Here is a 20984-nt window from a genome sequence, read left to right as displayed (position 1 = left end):
AGAGACATCATAGTAACCGCTAAAATCCTCTACCAGGAGGATTTATACAAGCAAATGGAAGCGTTTCTCTTATTGGGCTAAGGCCCAGAATATTGATCCTTTTACTGCCCCTGTTCAGGCAGTCCTGGACTTCTTAGCAGAGATTTTTCATGCAGGCTCCTCTTCTTCCACAGTCAGAGTTCAATTGGCTGCTATTTCCAATTTTCATGTCGGGATAGCAGATCATAATATTATGTCCCATAGGCTCTGCAGGGCCTTCTTGAAAGGAATTTTCCTACTAAAGCCTCCAATCAGGAATCCTCCTCCTCAGTGGGATCTAAATTTAGTGCTGACATCCTTGATTCTTCCCCTTCGAGCCAGCTGTTTCTTGTTCCTAAAATATCTTTCTTGGAAAACTTTATTCCTAGTGGCTATTACATCTGCCAGGAGGGTGTCTGAACTTCATGCTCTTCGGTTCGACCCCTATTTGGTTTTTCACAAAGACAGAGTATCTTTGAGAACTAATCCATCCTTTTTACCTAAGGTCGCTTCAAAGAACAATTTGAATCAATCCATTGATCTCCCTGTATTTTTCACTAACTATTCAGATAGAGCTGAACAAAAGCTACATTATCTTGATGTCCACCGTCAACTTAGATATTATTTGGACAGAACTAAAAATTTAGAAAATCTGATCAACTTTTTGTTTCCTATGCGGATAATAAAAAGGCCTTCCTGTTTCTAAAGTGACCTTGTCCAGATGGCTTTCTTGGTCATCTCTGAAATTTATCGCTCAGGGGAAAACAGCTGTGCTCAAAACCTAAAGCACATTCAACTAGGAGCTTAGCTACTTCTACAGCTTTTCAAGCTAGACTTCCTTTGGACACTATTTGTGCAGCGGCCACTTGGGCCACTCCTCACACTTTTGTTTCCCATTACAAATTGGACTTGGCCTCCAGGGACAGAGCCAGTTTTGGCTCTACAGTCCTCAAGAGTTTGTTCCATTGAGCCACCCAGGATAGAGGTGCTAGGGACGCGGTCCCATCAAGCAAGAATGAAGGCGAGATTGACAACTTAACATTAAGAAGTTATGTACCTACCATAACGTTCCATGTTAGTTGTCTTCTCTCGCCTTCTTTCTTGTGACCCTCCCTCCTTCCCCCTGGCCTGGACAGACCTTGTTAAGAAACTGTTATGCTGAAGACCATTCAGACCTGGTCCTTCTTCCATCTGTAAGTTTTCTTTCTTCCTTTGGGAAGTATTTTATGCTTGGTGCTATTGCCCTTTGTCAGCAAACGAGATCTGGGTACTTACCGCCTTGCATCATGGGATATGGGGCTGCCTCGAGCTGGTAAAAGTGACTCTCGAGCTTAGCAAGTGCCGAGTCGGAGCCGAGGGATCGGCTCCGAACCCATCAAGCAAGAAAGAAGGCGAGAGAAGACAACTAACATGGAACGTTATGGTAGGTACATAACTTCTTATTCACTGGGGCTGGCTCAGGGTTTAATTCAGGTAACTAAGCCTTCTTGTAAATTAGTTTCTGGTAAAAGGAAGAGGGATTCTTATTTCCTGAAAAGATTCAACATTCTGAATCTGAACAAGAAGATGTAGGGACGGAGTCAGGGTTTTTTCTGTCAGATTTCTGATTCAGACAGAGGAGAGCTCAATCACTGATTCTTCCTGTGGGGATTTCTGCTTCTCTGAGACTATTGCAAGAATGTGCTAGTATTTTCAGTGGGAGACACAAAGGTTTCTAATTCCTTATGAAAATACTGTGAGTTGTTACAGAAGGATTTTCCAGAACCTACACCCATTCCTCCTGTTCTGTCTGCTTTAGAAGTTGTGTATTACTTCCTGCAGTTTTCCTGACTGTCAGCCAGCTGCCCATTAAAAGGCAGATAGCATGTATAAAGTTCCTCAGTCTTTTACATTTTTATACACTATTCCTAAGCCTGAGCCTGCAGCTGTAGCGTTATTTGATCCCACTGCTGCTAAGCACTTAGTTAATTCCAATCCTACTCTTTCTGATAAGGATGGGAACAGTAATCGGTATGGGAAAAAGTGTTTACTTCTGCAACTTTGATTTTCAGAAATTTGAATTGTCAGGCTCTTATTTTAAATTTTGTTCTGACAAACTGTGAAAGTGTGAAGAAAGTTTTATCTGCAGTTTCTTCTTCTTAGAAAAATCTGCTTTAAATACCTTTGTTTTTTGCACATGCCACTACTTATTGTTTGCAGTGTGTTTTTTAACTCTGGTAATATTCCTTCCATGGCTATGGCCACTGATAATGTTTTAAGGAGGTTTGCATTCTCAGAACCTTCCTGATGGTGTGAAAAATGACATTGAGATTTACTGTTTGGGCCCTTTTGCTGCAGAGGTGTGATGAAAGGGGCAAGCTGATCCAGGTAATCTTTAAGATTGTTTATCCCCCCCCCCCCCCCGTTTTCTAAATTGCCCAAGTGAGTTTCTTTCTTCTCATCCAATTTTGGCAAAAAAACCCCAGAATAAACATTCTCTAAAGAATTCAAGTAAATGGATGTTTAAGAAGAAATAGCAAGAAGGTTCCAAAAACACCCCAAAACCAATGACAGCCCAACAAGTCTGAATGACTGTTCAGGAGACCTTGTGACTGTGTTCCCACTCTGGCTCCTTTGTTCTTCCAGAAAGTCTGAGCCTCCAATTTTCTGTTTGATGGCAGATGTTTCAGAAATGTTTATCAAGGGTACAGATGGCAGTGGGAGGAAATTCCTTTCCAGGGAGCATTATTCCTCATCATCCTTATCAGACTCTTGTTGCCACTTGTTCATCACATGCTATCTCAGGGAATGATAGAACCAGTTTCTCCTTTCCAGGTGGGGAAGAGTTTTTATTCAAGGATGATCCTAGTAGCAAAGAAAGAAAATGCTTGGAGACCAGTTCTGGAACTATCTTTCCTAAACCTGTTTGTCATAGTACACAAATGCAGAATGATGTCACTTCACAACCTGATACCTCTTCTTCCAAATTTCTTGTAACACTAGACATAAAGATACTTATCATCACGTCCCTATTCATCCAGTCTTCAGACAATTCTTATGGTTTTGTGTGTCTGGATCACATTGTCAGTCAATTACCATTTAGACTATCTGCTGCACCAAGAGTGTTCACAAAATGGCTCCATCTCTGGCTCATTGCAGACTACAGGGTATCCACATTTTTCCATATTTGGAAGACTTGCTTATCTTTGCAGATTATTTTTCAAAGTGTCAGGAATATGTCTGCTGGGTGAGACATATCATCACATCCATTGTGTTCCTGGGATGTCAACTAGACACCTCAGTTCAAAGAGCTTTTGTTTCACAGGATAAAATGGATCTTTATTTAGATCTGTCTCTAAGGATTTCCAGTCAGATGTTTTGTCACTGCGAGGGAATACTTGAGGATGATATCTGTAATATCATGATACCCATGGCAAGCTCCCACATGAGAAAAATACAGTAGTATCTGAAGTTTGTTTGGTCTCAGCATCAACACCCTTTATATTTTCAAATCCCAGTGCTGTGGTTGGTCAGAAGAGAAATCTTTTGGTGGAGACAACAGATAGCCTTAAATCCAGGTCTCCCCTTCTCCTTCTCTGCTCCAAAGCAGTCAGTCACCATAGACACTTTTGACTTTGCTTGGAGAGCAGTTTCAGGAGTGATAAAATTGAAGGGGGTGTGGGGTGTGGGACACCAAGGACAGACGCAGTCGCATAAATATCAAGGAGATGCTTGCCCTGATCAAAGGCACTGAAATCTCTGAACCATTTTTGGTTCCCAGGACCTCTTCAAGTGGTTATGGACAATACCACAGTCATGTAGTACATCAACAAGCAAGGGTGAACCAGGTCATACCCCTTTTGCAGACTAACCATGTTAGCTTGGGATACAGTTTTACTACACAGTCTTTCTCTCTCTCTCTCTATACAGGCATCCTACAGTCCGTCAAATTGTGTGGCAGATAAGTTGATCAGGAGCAGGACCAGGACCAGGGCAGAGCCTCAGAAATAATAACTAGATCAGGGGGTCTTCCAGCATTTTATTCATCTGTGGGGAGTTCCTCAAGCAAACATCTTTGCATTTTGTCTTAACAGTCAGCTGGCAAAAGGTTTATTCCAGGACTCCATGCAAGAAGGCATTGAAGACCAATGCCTTTTCTTTTCTTTGAACACGAATGTTCCTGTATGCCTTTCCACTAATATCCAAGGAACTTCAGAAGATTCAGAAGGAATTCCAAAACATCATTGTGCGACTACCTCCTGATCCAAGTAACTGTGGTTCTCCCTTCTTTTAGAAATGACCATGGACAATTACCATGAGCTTCCTCACAGACTGGCTCTACTGGCACAAAAAACAACTGATATTGCCAATATCCTGGCAGATAGGTTCAGTGCTAACTCCCCCTCTCGCCCCCTAAAGGGCCCATATCTATACAGGAAGAATGCAGAGTTCCTGTAATCACAACTACACAGGTAAAAGCTACACTCTCTAAAGCCAAAAACACAGCATCCATGGGACTGGACAACATCCCAGACTGCGTTTTACACGAACTTCAGAGCAAACTGGCTCCCCACTTAAGCACCATGTTCAATAATAGCCTCGTATCAGGCTTTGTGCCCACTGAATGGTGCATAACAACAGTTATCCCACTCCACAAAGGGGGAGCCACCACTGATCCTGGGAACTATCGACCTATTAGCCTGACGAGCCTGGTGAAACGTATCATCATGGAACTCATGAACAAAGACATTGGTAACGTCTGAACTCTGGATCCCACACATTTCGGGTTTGTGAAAGGCAGATCATGCCTCCTGAACATGATCAACTTCTTTGAGACAGTCACTAAAGCCTTAGATGAGGGTAAGGTGGTTCACACAGCCTATCTCGACCTCGCCAAGGCTTTCAACACCATCCCCCATTCTGGAATTATGGCTAAAGTCACTAAACTAGGTATAAATCCCTACGTCAAAAGATGGGTTGCCAGCTGGCTCACTGACAGAACCCACACTGTAAAAGTTGCAGACTCCAAATCTGACCTCAAAGCAGTGACAAGTGGAGTACCACAGGGTTCCGTCCTGGGACTTCTGCTGTTTGGTATCTACTTCTGTGAAGTACAGGCCAACACAGAAAGCCTCTGGCTAATGAAGTTCGCAGATGACTGCAAACTAGGAGCCATAGTCAAGTCCCCAAATGATGTGGACGTCCTACAGAGGGTCTTCGCTGAGACAGATGCCTGGTGTCAGAGCCATGGCCTCAAGCTCAATGCCAAAAAGTGCAGTGTCATCCCCTTTGGTAAAAACTCTGTACCCATGAACAACTACCACATAGGCAGCAATCTACTTAACACCTAATGCGTGATAAGAGACCTTGGGACCCAGGTGGACAGTAGTCTCTCCTTTGATAGTCACATCACCACAGTAGTCAGGAAGTCCTTCTACGTGGCACACCTCATCATAAAAGGGTTCTCATCCAGGAAAAAAGAGGTCGTTGTTCCCCTCTACTCGACACTCATTAGACCCGTTATAGAGTACAATGCCCCTTTTGGAATGTACCTCACAAGACATCTGCAGCAGCTGGAAAGGCCACAGAAGTACCTCACAAAGAGGATTACTGGCCTCAAACAAATGCCCTACACTGACTGCCTCAAAAAACTCCAGCTGTACTCCGTAGCATATCGCCTACTCTGAGGTGATCTCTGCCTAACATATAAAGCTATGTCAAACCCAGAGCTGTTGGACATGCTACACCTAAAGAAATCCCAATCCCTCCGAGCTGCACGCTCTAGGGACCTAAACCTTGTCACCACAATAAACAGGACATGCTGGAGGGATAGATTCCTGTCCCAGAGACTTCCCATACTCTGGAACAGGCTACCCATCTATGTCAAGCAAAGTTCTTCATTAGCACTCTTCAAGAAAAATCTTGATAAGTGGATGGGAAATACACCCCGGGGATCACTTCTGTGTCTCTGCTCGACAGTGGCACAGGAAAATAACTTTCTTGGGTGGCATAAGCCAGGGAACCTTGTTGGTTAGGCCTACGTAGGCCCTTGGGCCGATAGCCTAGTACCTACCTATGAACCTATGATGCACCATAACATCAGTCATCTTCAATTGACTGCCTGGATGATGGGGTCTTAATTCCTTTTATGCAACTATTTTCTGAGGATGTGCAGCAGCTACTAATGGAGGCAGGAAAGCCTGCTACTAGATTATTCTATATTAACAGATAGAAAAGGTTTTCTAGTTGGTGACTACAACATAACCAGCACCTATTCAGGGCTAGTTCTCTGGTTCTACAATATTTGTGGGAGTTACTATCCTATGGCCTTTTTATTCCTCTGTTAAGGTTCATCAATTGGCCATTTTAGCACGTCTTCCCATGGATCCTCTTCTTTCAGTGCAGTCTCATGTCAAAGCGCTCTTGAAAGAGGTTTTGCATAAGAGGCCACTGAGAGAACTGGTGGCCCTTCCTTGGGATTTTAATTTTGTTTTAGAGAAACTAACCAGTTGCTCCATTTGAACCAGCTAATCTGTCTGACTTGAGAGTTTCTTAACATGGAAAACAGGTTTATTGATTGCTCTGACCTCTGCAAGAAGAATATCTGAGGTTTAAGCTCTTATGATGAGTCAACCCTTCCTAATTTTTCACAGGGACAGGATTTCTTTGAGAACTTTTCCTTCTTTTGTGCCTAAAGTGGTTCCCAAGTTTACTTTAAGCCAAACTATCCATCCTTCCATTTTCTTTCCTGAACCTAAAAAATGAGGGAGAAAATATACTCCATCCATACCTTGGATGTCCACAGGCAAGTCCAATACAAACTTGACAGAACTAAGTCTTTCAGATCTTTAGATCAATTATTCATTTCTTGTGAAGGGAAGAAGGGGTAACCTATGTCAGAACAGACTATTTCCAAATAGTTGTCCAAGGCCATTACCTTTTGTTATGCTCATCATAACAAAACTGTTCCAGGCATGTTCAAGGTTAATTCTACCAGGGCCTTAGCTTCATCTATAGCTTTTTGGAAAGGGTTGGATTCTAGAAGCATTCTAGAAGCTGCTACATGGTCCTCTGTACATGCTTTTACAAAATGCAAAGCTTGATTCCTTCTCTAGATCCAGACTAAGCATTGCTGCAAGCATTCTCCAGGACTGTTCTCCTTCCACCTCCCAAATGTAGTTAGCTAAGTTAAACTACCTATGTAGCTAAGGCTACTGCATCAGTGATCAAGTGATCAATATGATGAACATAGTACAGTTGTATAAGTTAAACTTACCATAGAAGTAGATGTTCAAATAATTCCTGCTGCAGTAGCTGCTCCCTCTATCCATCCTACATGCTTTTTGGTACTTTTTATACCAGGGTAAGAAAATGTATTTTTTATTGTTCCTAGCAGTTTCTTTTCAGAGCTCAGCCTCCCTCTCTCTGCTGACAGGATAGTTCTGAAGGGTTTCATGGCCAAACTTGTTTTTTTAGTCAGCTGAACTCAAACAAGTTGGCAGTTTAGGCATGTGGAAGGTACCCTGAAGCTTTAGAAGCTGGCTGGCTCTTATATCCTTGGCAGGGTATAACCCATGTAGCAAAGGTTAATCCAGCAATGATCATTTGAACATCTACTGTTAGTGTAAATTGAACTTGCACATTGTATATTTTCTACTGGCTTAACATGAACTGATAGCATTTGAGCACATTATTGTGGTTAAAATGGGAAGGACCATTTTGCCTGGGAGAGTTTGATATGCTGAGCCATCTTAACTCCTGCCTGCCTTAGTCATGATAGCGATAAAGCCAGAACTGCCAGTCCAAATCTGTCACTACAGTGTCTAAGGCTATTACCTTTTGTTATAGTCATAAAAAAAAAAAAAAAACTATTCCTGGCATGTTCATGGCCCACTTTACCAGGATCTTAGCTTCATCTATAGCTTTTTGGAAAGGGTTGAAGTCTAGAAGTATTCTAGAAGCTGTTATGTGGTACTCTGTACATACTTTTGCAAAATACAAAGTTTGATTCCTTCTCTTGGTCCAGATCAAGCTTTGCTAGGACCATTCTCCAGGACCTCCTGGACTCTTCTCCTTCCACCTCCCAAATGTAGTTGGCTAAGGTAGTCTACCCATGTAGCTTCATCTTAAGTTTTACCACATCCTGAGGGAGGCAGGTACCTAATAAAAGCACATTTTGCACTCAGAAGTTGGCAGGACAAAGGATCTAAATGGATTAGACATAGGTAAGGCCTTATTAAGTTTAATTCTGCTGGCTGCCAAAAAAAAAAAAAAACAGGTACTAGAAGATGGTAATCAAAATCTGAACCACACCTGCATTTGAATATTGAATATTGTAAAAGTAAACAAACTGGAAGAGGAATCTTCAGAAAAGGGAAGGAGCAAATTACCTAGAAATAAATGGAATTTGTGGGAACATTAAAAGCATAATAATGTTCAAGAGGAGTGATGTTTAAGGGAAGGTAAGAATTGTGTGATTTATGTAATTTTGGACTGAAAGGCAGTTGTTATAAAGAAAGAAAATATAATGTGTATTGTGTGTAAATGGGGAAAAATAATACGGTTTGTTTTCTTTTTTTATTATTGCAAGTCTGCCCATGTCTTAAGTGATAATTAATGATGTTTAAAAAAGTTGTTGACTGGGCAAGATTTGCTCCTTAGACTGCGTCACAAGGTCTGGATACTTCACATTATCCTGTCTCAAGATTATTAGATTATCTATATCATTTATTTAAGCAATTTTAGCATGTTCATACATTAAAGTCCATGTGTAAGAGATATCTGCTTGTTTCCCAACTTTTCTTTAACTTATACTGCATCTAAATGTAAATGCCTTCTTTTAAGGAGTTTTAAGCTTGGAACCTCCAAAATGACATGTTTCTCCTTGGTAAGAGTTGAACATTTTGCTTGAGATTCTAACTTTACCTCTTTATCTTTTATTGCAGGGATAGTAGAGATGACATATTTTTCTTGGATATCACTTTTTCTGGCAGTAGTTGGACAGCATTTGGATTAAAAGCTGTAGTGTATAAATCACTTTACTTGGCTTTCCATGGAAAGCAGCTATCACTTGAGACTACTCCTTGTTTCATGATGAAGGTTGTATCTACATTATCTCTGAATTATTCAATTGCCATTTTTTATGCATTTTACCAAAATGATAGGGACGACTATCTGCATCTGCAAAATGTACATGGGCAACTAAAGATTACATTTAGTTGCCGAGAAGTCAGGAAAGATTGCTCAACTATTTGGCCTTTCAGAAAGGGAGAAGGAATCCCACCTTTCATTAAACAAACTTTCTGTCAGTGGTTGACCTGCCACATTCCCTTTTTGTTATGATAAGTACAGTAAATGTTTAAAGATATGTATTAGGACAGCAGCACTGTGTCTGTACAAGACATTTTAGTAGCTGCCACATGGTGTACAGTACAGCTTTTCAAGCACTTCAAGTTGGTTGCAGAATCTAGGATATAATTTGGCATGGCTGTGCAACAGGTGATCATGTAACTGTTTCTTTCCTTTAGATGTGATAACACTTTCTAGTATAGCCAGATGTTATCATTTACTCTTAGAGTGACCTGCCCTAAAAAAGCTAGTACATTTGTCTATAGCTTATCTATCTCCAAAGCACAGTTGTTTATAGCCTCCATCCCTCCAGTCCCCCTTAGTAACTTGTATGTAACTGTTACTGGGTTTATTTTACAATCAAAACACATAGACATTTCCTTATTGTGATTAATGAGCTCAAAGAACAGAAGGCTTCTGTCAAAGCTGTCTGTATACAAATACTCCGCACACCTATACTGATGGAGCATGGGCGGTAGGTAGGTAGACCAGCTAAAGCCTTCATAGGGAATGCAGTATTGTTGATGAAACTTGTAGGGTTGTAGACATTGATAAGATCATGTAACCCCAACATATTAATTTGCTGTAGGCTGACCTCTCCATGAAGGTTGTCTTCTGTGGTAAGTATTTTTATGCAATGCCATACTGTTTTTATATATAGTTACTTCAGTTAAAAGGCTTAAATGTTGGCTTTGATACACAAGAGCCTTTTATAGTTTTTTCAAGGGAAGGATATCTTAAATAATCCCCCGTTTCATGCATAAAGTTATCCCACTAAGCTTACTTGGATCTTGTTGGTACAGGAAAGTAAGGGAGAAAGAACTTTAGATTGCATAATTATGCACAGGGTACAGTGTCCATCTTAAAAGAAACACAGGCATTAGGCATTCTGATAATTTGTTTCCTTCATGAAGGAAAAACTCTGTCACCCTGTCACTAAAATACTTTGCCACCATGATTTGCTAATTGTTAAATGAATGCAACAAAACTCTGACTGGGAGATTAAAGCCCATTCCACTGCATCTTCAGCTACCACTGCAGTCTTTTTCAAACATGTATTTGACAAAAATATTTTTGAGGCTCCTACTTGACCATTCATTCACTCCTCTTATAAGCACTGTTAGATGTGAAGGCTGTTGTTGAGCAGGTTTTGCTTCTGCTGCTACAAAGGGGCATTCTTTAGATCACCAAGCCATTGGTATACTGGTATCAAGGTATACTGCCCAGCACTTTCCCAGTTATTTTATGATTTTCTGTATTAATGTTCCTTACAATTCACATAGTGCACTTGTATGACTGCGCTCACCTTAGTACTAAGCATTCAAATATTAAAATGAGCCCCCATCCTCCTGTAATCTCCACGTGTTGAGATTTGAGATCTACGGTGAAGAGTGAGTTACCACTGTTCGGTGTAAGGAAGGTTATGTCTCTCTTTTTATCTTTACTTTTCTTTACGTGTTGGTCTTTATCTTTACACTTTTTTCTGCTGTTGCTCTTTCCTCAAGCTCCTTTAGACTGCTACAAAAGCATCTGGAGTATATATTAGCTTTCTGTCTCTTCAAGATACCTGAAACAGAGAAAGGCAAGAAATGCATTTTTTATTGGTGAGCTGCTCTCTAATGTCTTTGGCATGAGATTATATCCACACACCACTGGAGGTATCTATTAGCAAAAAAGATATTGTTGCAAGACTTGCATCCACCTTCAGCAGAACCCAATCTTTTTATGATTTCTTATTTTGGCATTTATAAGTTTTTCCCCAGTTCTAGTATTCAGACATTACTGTTATGGTGAGTGTATTCACACAGCTGTACTTGATGGTAGTTTTCCCACTCAGCTGCACTGTGCATGTATCGTCTGTTGTCATTAATTATAGTGGTGTTTCATTTCTTTCTGTCTTGTTTCTGAGAGCAACCATCTGTGTTATATGTGTTAAATCATTTAATAAAAACTTACCCTTCTCTTATTGCTAGGAAGAGTTAGACCAGATGCATCAGACATTGGAAGATGAACTGAGGCAGCAGCGGGAATCAATGCAACATACCAAAGAGGCAATGAATAAGGTAACTGCAGCCATTTCCATTTATCCCTTAGTATTTGAAGAAATATGGTCAGGTTATATGTCATATTTGGATGTTGTTAAATAAGAAATGTAGCGTTTCTCCTATGTTTGAATTTTAACTTAACAGAGGTATGAATTAGTAAGGTTTTGCTGCATTTATCATTTAATGTAGTAAATGTGCCTTGATCATGTTTAAAAGATCCAGTGTGTGCTAGATAACTGCTATTTTTTTGTTCCGATTCCCTTTATGTGAAACAGTTTTGCATTCTTTAGTTCCTGTATTAAGGGTCATATATACCCCTACATTTTAACTCTTTGCCCTAATATTTAGCAAAGGAAAGATAATGTGTTAGGTGCAAGAACAGGTCTTCAAATTGTCCATGTGGCCATCAAATCACTGGCTAGAACCCACATTAACTGTATTCCCTGGGGAAAGAGCACAGTGTTAAGTACTGTCACAGGTGCCATTCTTTACATGTCGCTGCTCATAGAAGACCGAGTAAAAAGCTTGACACCTGTTTACTTCCCACAGTATGGCATCAGTGCAAGGCAGCCAGCACAGGACTCCACCAAAAGGTCACAGTCATGAACTGAAAAAATAGGGAGAAGATGGGACTAGGAATAGACTCAAGCCTTCACCTGCTTAGTCCAACTCCCAAGTAGCCCTCACTGTTTTGGCATTTATAAGTTTTTCCCCAGCTGGCAAGGAACTGTCATCATGTGATGATGATGATGATGATAATGGTGGTGGCAAGAGAAGCAATCACCTTTAGGGGCAGGTGCAGTGATTTTTATTTTTTTTATTTATTTATCATTTGTTAACTTTGAAAGTCCGACTTGGAATGAAGCAAATTTTCAGTGGAGGCCTTTGGAGAAATCCTCCACATGCATGTCTTTGTAATGTGGGAAGAAACCTGAGTACCTGGAGGAAACCCACATGAACGCAGGGAGGACATGCAGACTTCGCACAGAAGGTACTCCAGCCGACAATCGAACCAGAGAACCTCTTGCTGTGAGGCAGCAATGCTACCGGTGCACCACTGCACCACCAATTTGAGACCTATTTCTACATGTGCGACAGTGAAGTGGACTTTTGAGTTCCACATCAGTAGCTTGAGCTTGAGGTGGCTTCCCTGGCCTCTTGTCCCCTAAGGACTATTTTTGCCATTTAGATAAAAAGGCTGTTTTCTTGCTTGGTCAGTTGGCATTCTTCCCCAAGGAACTGAATGTCAGACCACTTGTAGATGCCTTGCAGAAAATAGCAGAGAAGTAAATGTGATTAGGTGCCATTAGAATCCCATGCAGATCTTTCATAATCTGTTTTTTCCCTTGTCATGTGCCTCCTGCTTTGCTTTTAGCCATTTAAACAGTCCTGAATGTCTAATGTGGTATCACTTGACCATAGGCTGTCCATGCCTGGAGTTAGATTGGGGGGGTCTCATTCCCTGTCTTAGTCCACCTGGGACGGAGAGTCAGAATGGACCAAGATCCCGCCTTCTGAAATTGGTAAATTAGTTAAATATCCTTTTTATCATATCTTCATGATCCTTCCTGGTATGGAGACTCTTCAGCTGGTGAAATCCTCCATGGACCAGCTTATTTTTTACTTTGGCCCCTCCTAAAAAAAACTGAATCTGTATTGGAGATGTATTTTTTTTTTGTTAAAGAAGAGCCATCTTTATTAAATTATCACATATGACATAGGCAATCATACATTATGAAAACAAACCATAACATAGTTTCAGTTGCAAGCACTATACATCACTTGTAATCTATGCAGTCATTGTCAAACATTGTGCAGCTTATTCACTTCCTGACTTCCCTTAAAACTGATTCCTCCTCCAAAACATTATTATACATGCACTCTTTCCACAATTCCTATTTTTTCCTATGTAATTTGCTCCTGCCCTTTTCTAAAGATCCTACTTCTCGTTGTTTTATCTCTGTTACTATATTCACTGCTTTTAGTACAGATGTTTTAGACTTTCCATTTTCTAGCAGTTGTTTTTGGCAGCCACCAGAATTAAACTCAGCAAGGCCTTACTGTGTATAGGCAATTCTGATTCTGTATCACAGCTCAAAAATAATTTCCTTAGCTACAATGATTTGCTAACTCAGTATTTCTGAAAAAAAAGTAGTCTACAGGGAATTTTTAAAGTCTGCCAGCTCATTATAGTATCAAAACTATGTTCCCATTTACCTCCTTCTTCCCCATCACACCTCCAACATTTGCACTCTGACTTAGGAAAAAATATTTGGAGTCTGTTTGGGGTATAAAAATACCTATGCAAACACAGCAAAGATCCAAAATCTTATAGACTTTATTGCATATTTAGGAGCCATACCTATATTCTCCCATTATTTCTTTGTGAAATGCTTATCAAATCTCTCTTCCCAGTTCCTCTCATTGATTCCTATAGTTCTCGTGCAATATTTTATATGTCCTGCTAATTATCCATTTTTTAACAGCAGTTTCTGTTCTAGATTTTATTAAAAGCTCTAGAAATCCTGATCTTTCAGTTAGGATCCCCTGTTTTCTATTTTCATATACTCTGATGTTCTGTAGTCCTATCTCGCCTTCATTCTTATATATGGGTTCGGAGCCAATCCTCTGCTCCAACTCTGACGATTACAAATGGCAAAGTAGGTATCCCATTGTGCACTAGTAAGAATCCCCAGATCCCGTTTGCCACTTCTACGAGTTCAGAAGTGTTTCTTGCTTGGCCGTGGCTAAGTTGCATATTTTTCATTATTATCATAGTTTTATTGAGATATATATATATATATATATATATATATATATATATATATATATGTATAAAATAGCTTAGTTTACTTAGTCTTCATGATAGTTTTTCATAGGTATTAATAAGCAGTGTTTTTGCTAAATTGACTTAGTGTTGAGAACTTATTTACCATTTTAGGCCCATTGTTTGTTCTCCGTGTGGTATCCTTCTGTGTGCTAGTTTTTGACATAGTTCTTAGTACTGTAGGTCTGCGTTTGGGTTTTGGGACCTTGTTTTTTGACTAGTTTTCAATAGTTAGTATATTGTGTGCAGTGTCATTTACTATTTTCTGTAGTTGCCTGCTGTTTGACATTTCTGGTATTTTCAGTTTTTTTCTGACTTAGCTTCTTTTCGCAGCTAGGTCCGTTTAAGTTAGAGGATCTAGTCCTCTGTTGTTTTCTCTTCTGTGTGCATGTCAGTTTAGTGGGGCTAGGCCTGTTTAAGTTAGAGGACCTAGTCCTCATTGTATTCTGTGTGTAACTCTTAAAGGGCGAGGCCTGTTTAAGTTAGAGGTCCTTGTCCTCTTTTCTTTCCCTCCTTTCTTTCCCTTTCATAAAACTTTTAGTCATGTCAAAGGAATCCAAAGACCGTAAACCTTCGGGTTTTAAAAAGTTCATTAAGTGCTCCCAAAAAATGTCAATTACTGATGGGCACAGTAATTGCATTTACTGCCTCAGAGCCATTCATCTACAGGAAACTTGTTCTTTCTGTCACTCCTTCAGCTCCAAAGTTCTCCAGAAAAGAAAGAACAAATTAATTCTGAAAGGTCTCCTTAAGCCTTCTTTCAAAGAGGACTTAGCCAGCTCTTCATCATCTTCAAAGTCCCATTCATCAAAAAAAGAGAAGGTCAAGTCGGCCAAGAGACATTCTCTGGCACCGACTAATTTGTCTGAACCTCCTCAGAAAACTATAAAATTGGATAAACCTTCTACCTCTTCGGCTCCACTGTCCTCGGAGCCGGTCAATGTTATCGATGTTGACATTGCAGTATCGGCCCAAAGTCTTCCCGAGCTGACTAGTGAGAAATTGCATCAGAGCCGGTCCAGAGAGCTTTTGCCAGTCTCCCCAACTTTACGATCTCCCATTTTGCAGAGATCTATGTCGCTTACCCTGTCATCCAGATCCTCCAAGATCCTTTTAGAAGTGGATATAGAGAGAATAGTGCTTAGACTCTTGAAGTCATCTGCTTTACTCAAATTGTTGTTGGCTCCGACCCAGTTGGTTCCAGAGCCATCCAAGACCATTCTGCCTGTTGTGGTTCCTCCTCCAAGTTGAGTTGGTCCTTCAGAGCCAGAGATTTTGGTACCGCTTGTTGTGGAACCCTCTGTTCCAGCTTCCCTTGTGGTTGTCTCAGAGCCGAGTTCCGCTCCAACACCTTCGGCGCCGTCCGTGGAGTCTAGGAGCCGAAGCTGTCCAGTCGGTCTCGACAGGGACACTTGGACCCGATCCTCTTCGGTGCCAAGTTTACCTGTCGGTGCGTCGGACCCTGCATTCATCCTGGAGCCAATCGCTTTGGACCCGAGGGCTATCTCCGTTTCCTCAAAACCGGGACTGTCTTTGGAGCTGGAGAGGTCTGCATTCAAGATGATTAGGAGCGTGCTGTCCCAGTCATCAGCTCCACACAAGGGTACTGATACTCTTCCCCCTCAAGCACCAACCTGTGTCTCAGCATCCTCTCTCTCTCTTGACAGCAGAGACCGCAGCCTCAGGAGCCCCCGTTGGGTTGGCCCCTAGTCTTCCGAGACCTCCCCAGAATACCCTTCTGAGGAGCCCCCTTTTGGAAGAATACATGCAAGAGGAAGCATGTAGACTGCCCGGATGAGTCCATCACCTCAGATACTGACCTCAAGGAGTCAGAAGGGTCCTCCAGGTCAACCAATGATGATGTCTCCTTTGTAGACATCTTAGAAATCCTGAAGCAGATAGGCGGCTGGCCCATTGTCACCGCTTCTGTTGAGGAGTCAGTGTACCTGAATACTTTTGGGTCTCAACCTTCAGCCTCTTGGTTGTCTCCACTTTTTGATGAACTCCTGGACCTAGTTAGTCAAAAGGTATGGGAAACTCCTAATGCCGTGGAGCCAGTCCCCAGAAGACCCAACAGATTTCTCTCTGTCCCTAAAGAGAAAGAGTTCTTGACCAAGGGTGTACCTGTAGATGCCTTGGTGGTGGCGGCAGCCACTAAGAAGGAACTAGCGGAGGCGTCCACATCTTTCCATCCACTGAACAAGGAGTCTCAAACGATGGATATATACGGGAGGCGTATATTCTCTTCAGCGGCTTTTACTGTCAGATCGCTAAACTATCTCACACATTTTACTAGGCTTCAGAGAGATCTCCTCAGGGAGCTAGGAGATGCTCTTCAAGGTACATCAACTGAAGGAGTCTCTGAGAAAGTTACTGCTCAGTTGTCTACCTTAAACTCCATTGTGAACTCCTCTGTGAGGCTAATCTCCTGTGCAGCTGATGGAGCGAGTAGGGCAGGTGGTTCAGGAGTTTCCCTTAGGAGACACTTCTGGATGCGCTTATGTAATGTTGCAGAGCTCTTCAAATCTGCCTTTACCAACACCCCATTGATGGTTCTTCTCTGTTTGGACCTAAGGTAAAAGATACACTCACCAGGTGCGAACAAGAAGGGAAAACTCTGGGGCCTGGCTGCACTTCTCTGGAGTCAGTCGGGGGTTGTTTATCTTTGTATCCAGAAGCCTGGCTCAGCATCACCCAAGACAAGTGGGTACAAAGAATAATCACCAGAGGATACTCCATACCCTTCTTTCTTCCACCCCACATCCCCAAGAAGATCCCAGATGTTCCACCCAATCACAGGGATCAAGCAACTATAGAAGTTCAACAGTTGCTTTCAAAGAGAGTCATCCAAACCGTCCCTGCAGACCAGATAGGATTCGGAAATTACTCCAGATTCTTTTTAGTGCCAAAACCAACAGGGGACTGGAGGCCCATTTTGGACCTCAGCAAACTAAACGAATCCATAAAGAAGACCAAGTTCCGAATGGTAACATTGCAGTCTATACTACTCCTGTTAGGGAAAGACAATTGGATGTGCTCCATAGACCACCAAGATGCATACTACCATATAAAAATGGACAGAGCATCGAGGAGTTATCTACAGTTCTGGCTGGGAGCTAGTCATTACCAATTTCGTGCTCTGCCCTTTGGTCTCACCACAGCCCCCCCCAGGGTGTTCACCAAATGTATGGTGGTAGTGACAGTTCACCTGAGACATCATGGATTCCAACTGTTTCCATACCTGGATGACTGGCTGCTGACTGCCGCCACCAGGCATGTACTTCTACAAGCCAGGGATTCAACCATCCAGCTCTGTTCCCAGCTGGGGATTATGATAAACTGGAAAAAGTCTGCCTTGTCGCCCTCTCAATTTGTGACTTTTATAGGGGCAGAAATAGACACAGTCACCATGATGGCTCGTCTCCCTGTAGACAAAATCCAAAACCTCAGGCAACAGATTTACAGCTTACTTCCTCTACAAAAAGTCAAGACAAAGAGAGTGCTGAAACTCTTAGGGACCATGGCCTCTACCGTAAATCTAGTCCCACTAGCCAGACTGCATATGCGTATTCTTCAATGGCTTCTTTTTTCCCAGTGGTCTTTTCAAAAGCTGCCTCTATCACAACATATTCTCATAACGAAGTCTTGCAAAAAGGACCTTCGTTGGTGGATTCAACCCGGTCAGCTGACGACAGGAGCACCCTTCCTCCTTCGCCAACCCATTGCTATGGTGACCACGGATGCCTCCCAGATAGGGTGGGGGGGCATTATCTAGGCAGGACTGTCTAAGGCACATGGCAAGATCATGAGGCTCACCTTCATATCAGTATCCTAGAGATGAGAGCAGTGCTTCTAGTGTTGCAAGCACTTCACAACTTTCTTCCGTTAGGGACAATAGCAATCCAGTCAGACAATATGTCAGTGGTATGGTATCTAAACAAGAAAGGAGGAACCAGATCTTACCCCCTTTGTCGAGAGGCTCTTCATGTTTGGCAGTGGGTGATATCTTCCCAGTGCTTTCTAGTAGCCACGCATATCCTGGGGACTACCAGTGTTATAGCCGACATGCTCAGCAGGGCAATTTTGATGCCTCACGAGTGGTCTCTGAATCAGAAAGTAGCGGAACAGATTTTCCGCAAATGGGGACAGCCTTGCTGCGATCATTTTGTCAGCCCGATCAATGCCAAATGCACCAGCTACTTCTCCCTTACCCCTCTCTGGGGGAGTCACCAAGAGACTCACTTGTTCACAATTGGCCTCTGGGACTCCTTTATGCATTCCCCCCTTTCTGCTCTTATCGAAAGTGATCCAGAAAGCAAAGTACTTGGAAAGCAAAATAATTCTGATCACTCCTTACTGGCCTCATCAGATTTGGTTCCCCTTCCTCGGGCCTCATCACCTAGACTGTCCATGGACTCTGGACCCAGTTCCAGACCTCTTGACACACATGTCAGGCTCCCTTCACCCCTGCCTCCATACCCTGAACTTGACAGTGTGGCTGCTCCACTTCCACTAGTCAGGCTTCATGATTTCTCACCTACTGTGACTCATATCTTTGTCTTCCCACAAACTTTCCACTAAGAAGTTATACGCTAGCAAATGGAGAAGATTTTCTATCTGGGCAAAAGAGAAAAATGTAGATCCTTACACAGCATCCATCCCTTTGGTGTTAGAATTTCTAACTGAACTTTTCCATCAGGGATCAGCTGCTGCCACAATTAGAGTTAAACTAGCAGCGATATCAAACTTTCATTTGGGAAAACATGAGCCTAATCCGATGGTCCACAGATTATGTAAAACCTTCCTTAAAGGCGCTACCTTGCTGAGACCTCCCTTTCAGGAGCCTGTACCTCCGTGGGATCTAAATTTCATTCTGTCCAAACTAACTTCCCCACCTTTTGAACCCACACATTCTTGTCAATTGAAGTTTCTGTCTTGGAAGACATAGTTTCTAGTAGCCATCACATCGCTAGACGGGTATCAGAGTTGCAAGCACTGTCAATCAAACCTCCTTATTTGATTTTTCATAAAGACAGTGATGTTAAGTTGTCAATCTCGCCTTCATTCTTGCTGGATGGGATCGGCTCCGACTCGGCACTTGCTTTAGCTTGAGAACTCCTTTTACCAGCTCGAGGCAACCCTATATCCCATGATGCAAGGCGGAACTACCCCAGATCTCGTTTGCCGCTTAGCGAAAGAGGTCTCCTTTGCCAGCTGAGGTAAGTTGTTTTTTGTCAAAAAAAAAGCTTAGTTAGGGATTTATTTCCCCCCTTTTTTCCCCTTTCATAGTGTGTAGTGTATCTACAGCCCACCCTATTCCCTTTTAGTTAAAAACTTTTAAATTCTTTTTATAATTGTAAAAAGTTAAGTTAGGCCTAGACCCCATTGGTTAATCCCTACCTGTGTGTCTGTGTGTTGGGGATTAATTGTGTGTTTGTTGGGGTGTGTGTGACTTTCTTCCTTAGAACTATGTCAAAGGAAGGCAAGGTCTCAGGCTTCAAGAAGTGTGACTCGTGCTGTCAGAAAATGTCTCTGACAGACGGTCACACTTCATGTGTTTACTGCCTGGGGCCTTTGCACCTGCAGGACTCCTGTGCTTTGTGTCACTCTTTTAGCCAGAGAGTCCTGCAGGAAAGGAGGAATAAATTGATCCTCCGTGGCTTACTTAAGCCAGAAGGTTCTCCCTCTAAAACAGGGTCTTGTAAACCTTCTAAGCCACCGAAGGTTCAGGCTACAGTATCTAAGCCTCCTCCGGTGGCTCCGGCTGGAGCCGATCTTTCTGCTTCCAAGTTAGTGGATTCGGCACCGATTGGTTCCGACACCCGGTCCACTGTGGCCTTGTTGGCTCCGGCTGGAGCCGACACCTTATCCAGCATCGGAGCCGAGAAACCTTCGGCTCCATCTGGAATTCAGGGGACTTCGGCTCCGATGACTTCGTCCCGAAAGAGATCTCGGTCCCCTTCGTTGGAGAGTATCTACTCGGCTCCAGGGTCTCCTCTTTTGTCGGAGCGGAGCCATCGGAGCCGATCTTCGAGATCTTCCAGGCTGTCTGACCACGACTTAGAGAGGGTGGTAAGCAGGCTGTTGAAGTCGCAGGCACTGGCCCAAATGCTCCATAGCCCGTCTCAGCAGACTTCTGCTATTGCTTCACCCCTTGAACTTCCTCCTCCGACTCCCCACCAGAGTTCGGAGCCGGAGCTTCTCGGGACAGCGACTGTTTGGCCGAGCCGATACATCCTTCGGCTCCGTCGTCGGCTCCGATCTCCTCCTTGAGACCTTCCTTGGAGGGATCCGGTCGTCGAGTTTCCTTGTCGGCTCCGAGGGGGCTAGTGGCATCGGACCCTTGTCCGACCCGCTCTCCCTCTCGGGGCTTGGCTGGTAAGCTCGGCACCGACATCGGTCTCGAGCCTTCCCTCTCAGTGGAGCCGGAATTCCTGTGTCCTCGAACGGGATATTCCGGTCTCCCGGGAGGAGCCTTTACGATGATGAGTAGTGTCCTGGTTCCTGAGCCAGGTCAACGGTCCATCCCTCTAGCTCCTCCCTCTTGGTGCCTGTAGACACCTCTTGCCAACCTCTTGCTCTCAGGATCAGGGATCCATCGCCCCAGGATTCCCCATTGGGAAGTTCCTCCTCTTCGAAGTTTCTCCTGATCCTGCAGGTGAACCCCTCGGAAGAGGACGTGTAAGAGGAAACACACAGACTCCCTGAGTCTACTACATCTGATACCGACTTAGATGAGTCAGGGGGTTCCCATTGATCCCCCTCTG

At 42.9% G+C, this 20984-nt stretch overlaps 1 protein-coding gene across 1 annotated transcript in view; it reads left to right on the top strand.

Annotated features, from left to right (window-relative positions):
• The window catches only part of CCDC30 (coiled-coil domain containing 30), a 2524512-nt gene that overhangs the window by 906207 nt on the left and 1597321 nt on the right, over positions 1-20984 (top strand). The window contains exon 6 of the mRNA XM_044060442.1: positions 11319-11408. Within this exon, the coding sequence (XP_043916377.1) occupies positions 11319-11408 (90 nt within the window). The remainder of the gene's footprint in view (positions 1-11318; positions 11409-20984) is intronic.

Source organism: Protopterus annectens, chromosome 2.part0 (genome assembly GCF_019279795.1).
Source record: "Protopterus annectens isolate FY-2018-M chromosome 2.part0, PAN1.0, whole genome shotgun sequence".
NCBI classification, from domain to species: Eukaryota; Metazoa; Chordata; order Ceratodontiformes; family Protopteridae; genus Protopterus; species Protopterus annectens.
Note: the sequence above shows the minus strand (reverse complement) of the source record. Positions and strands in the feature narration are given on the sequence as shown.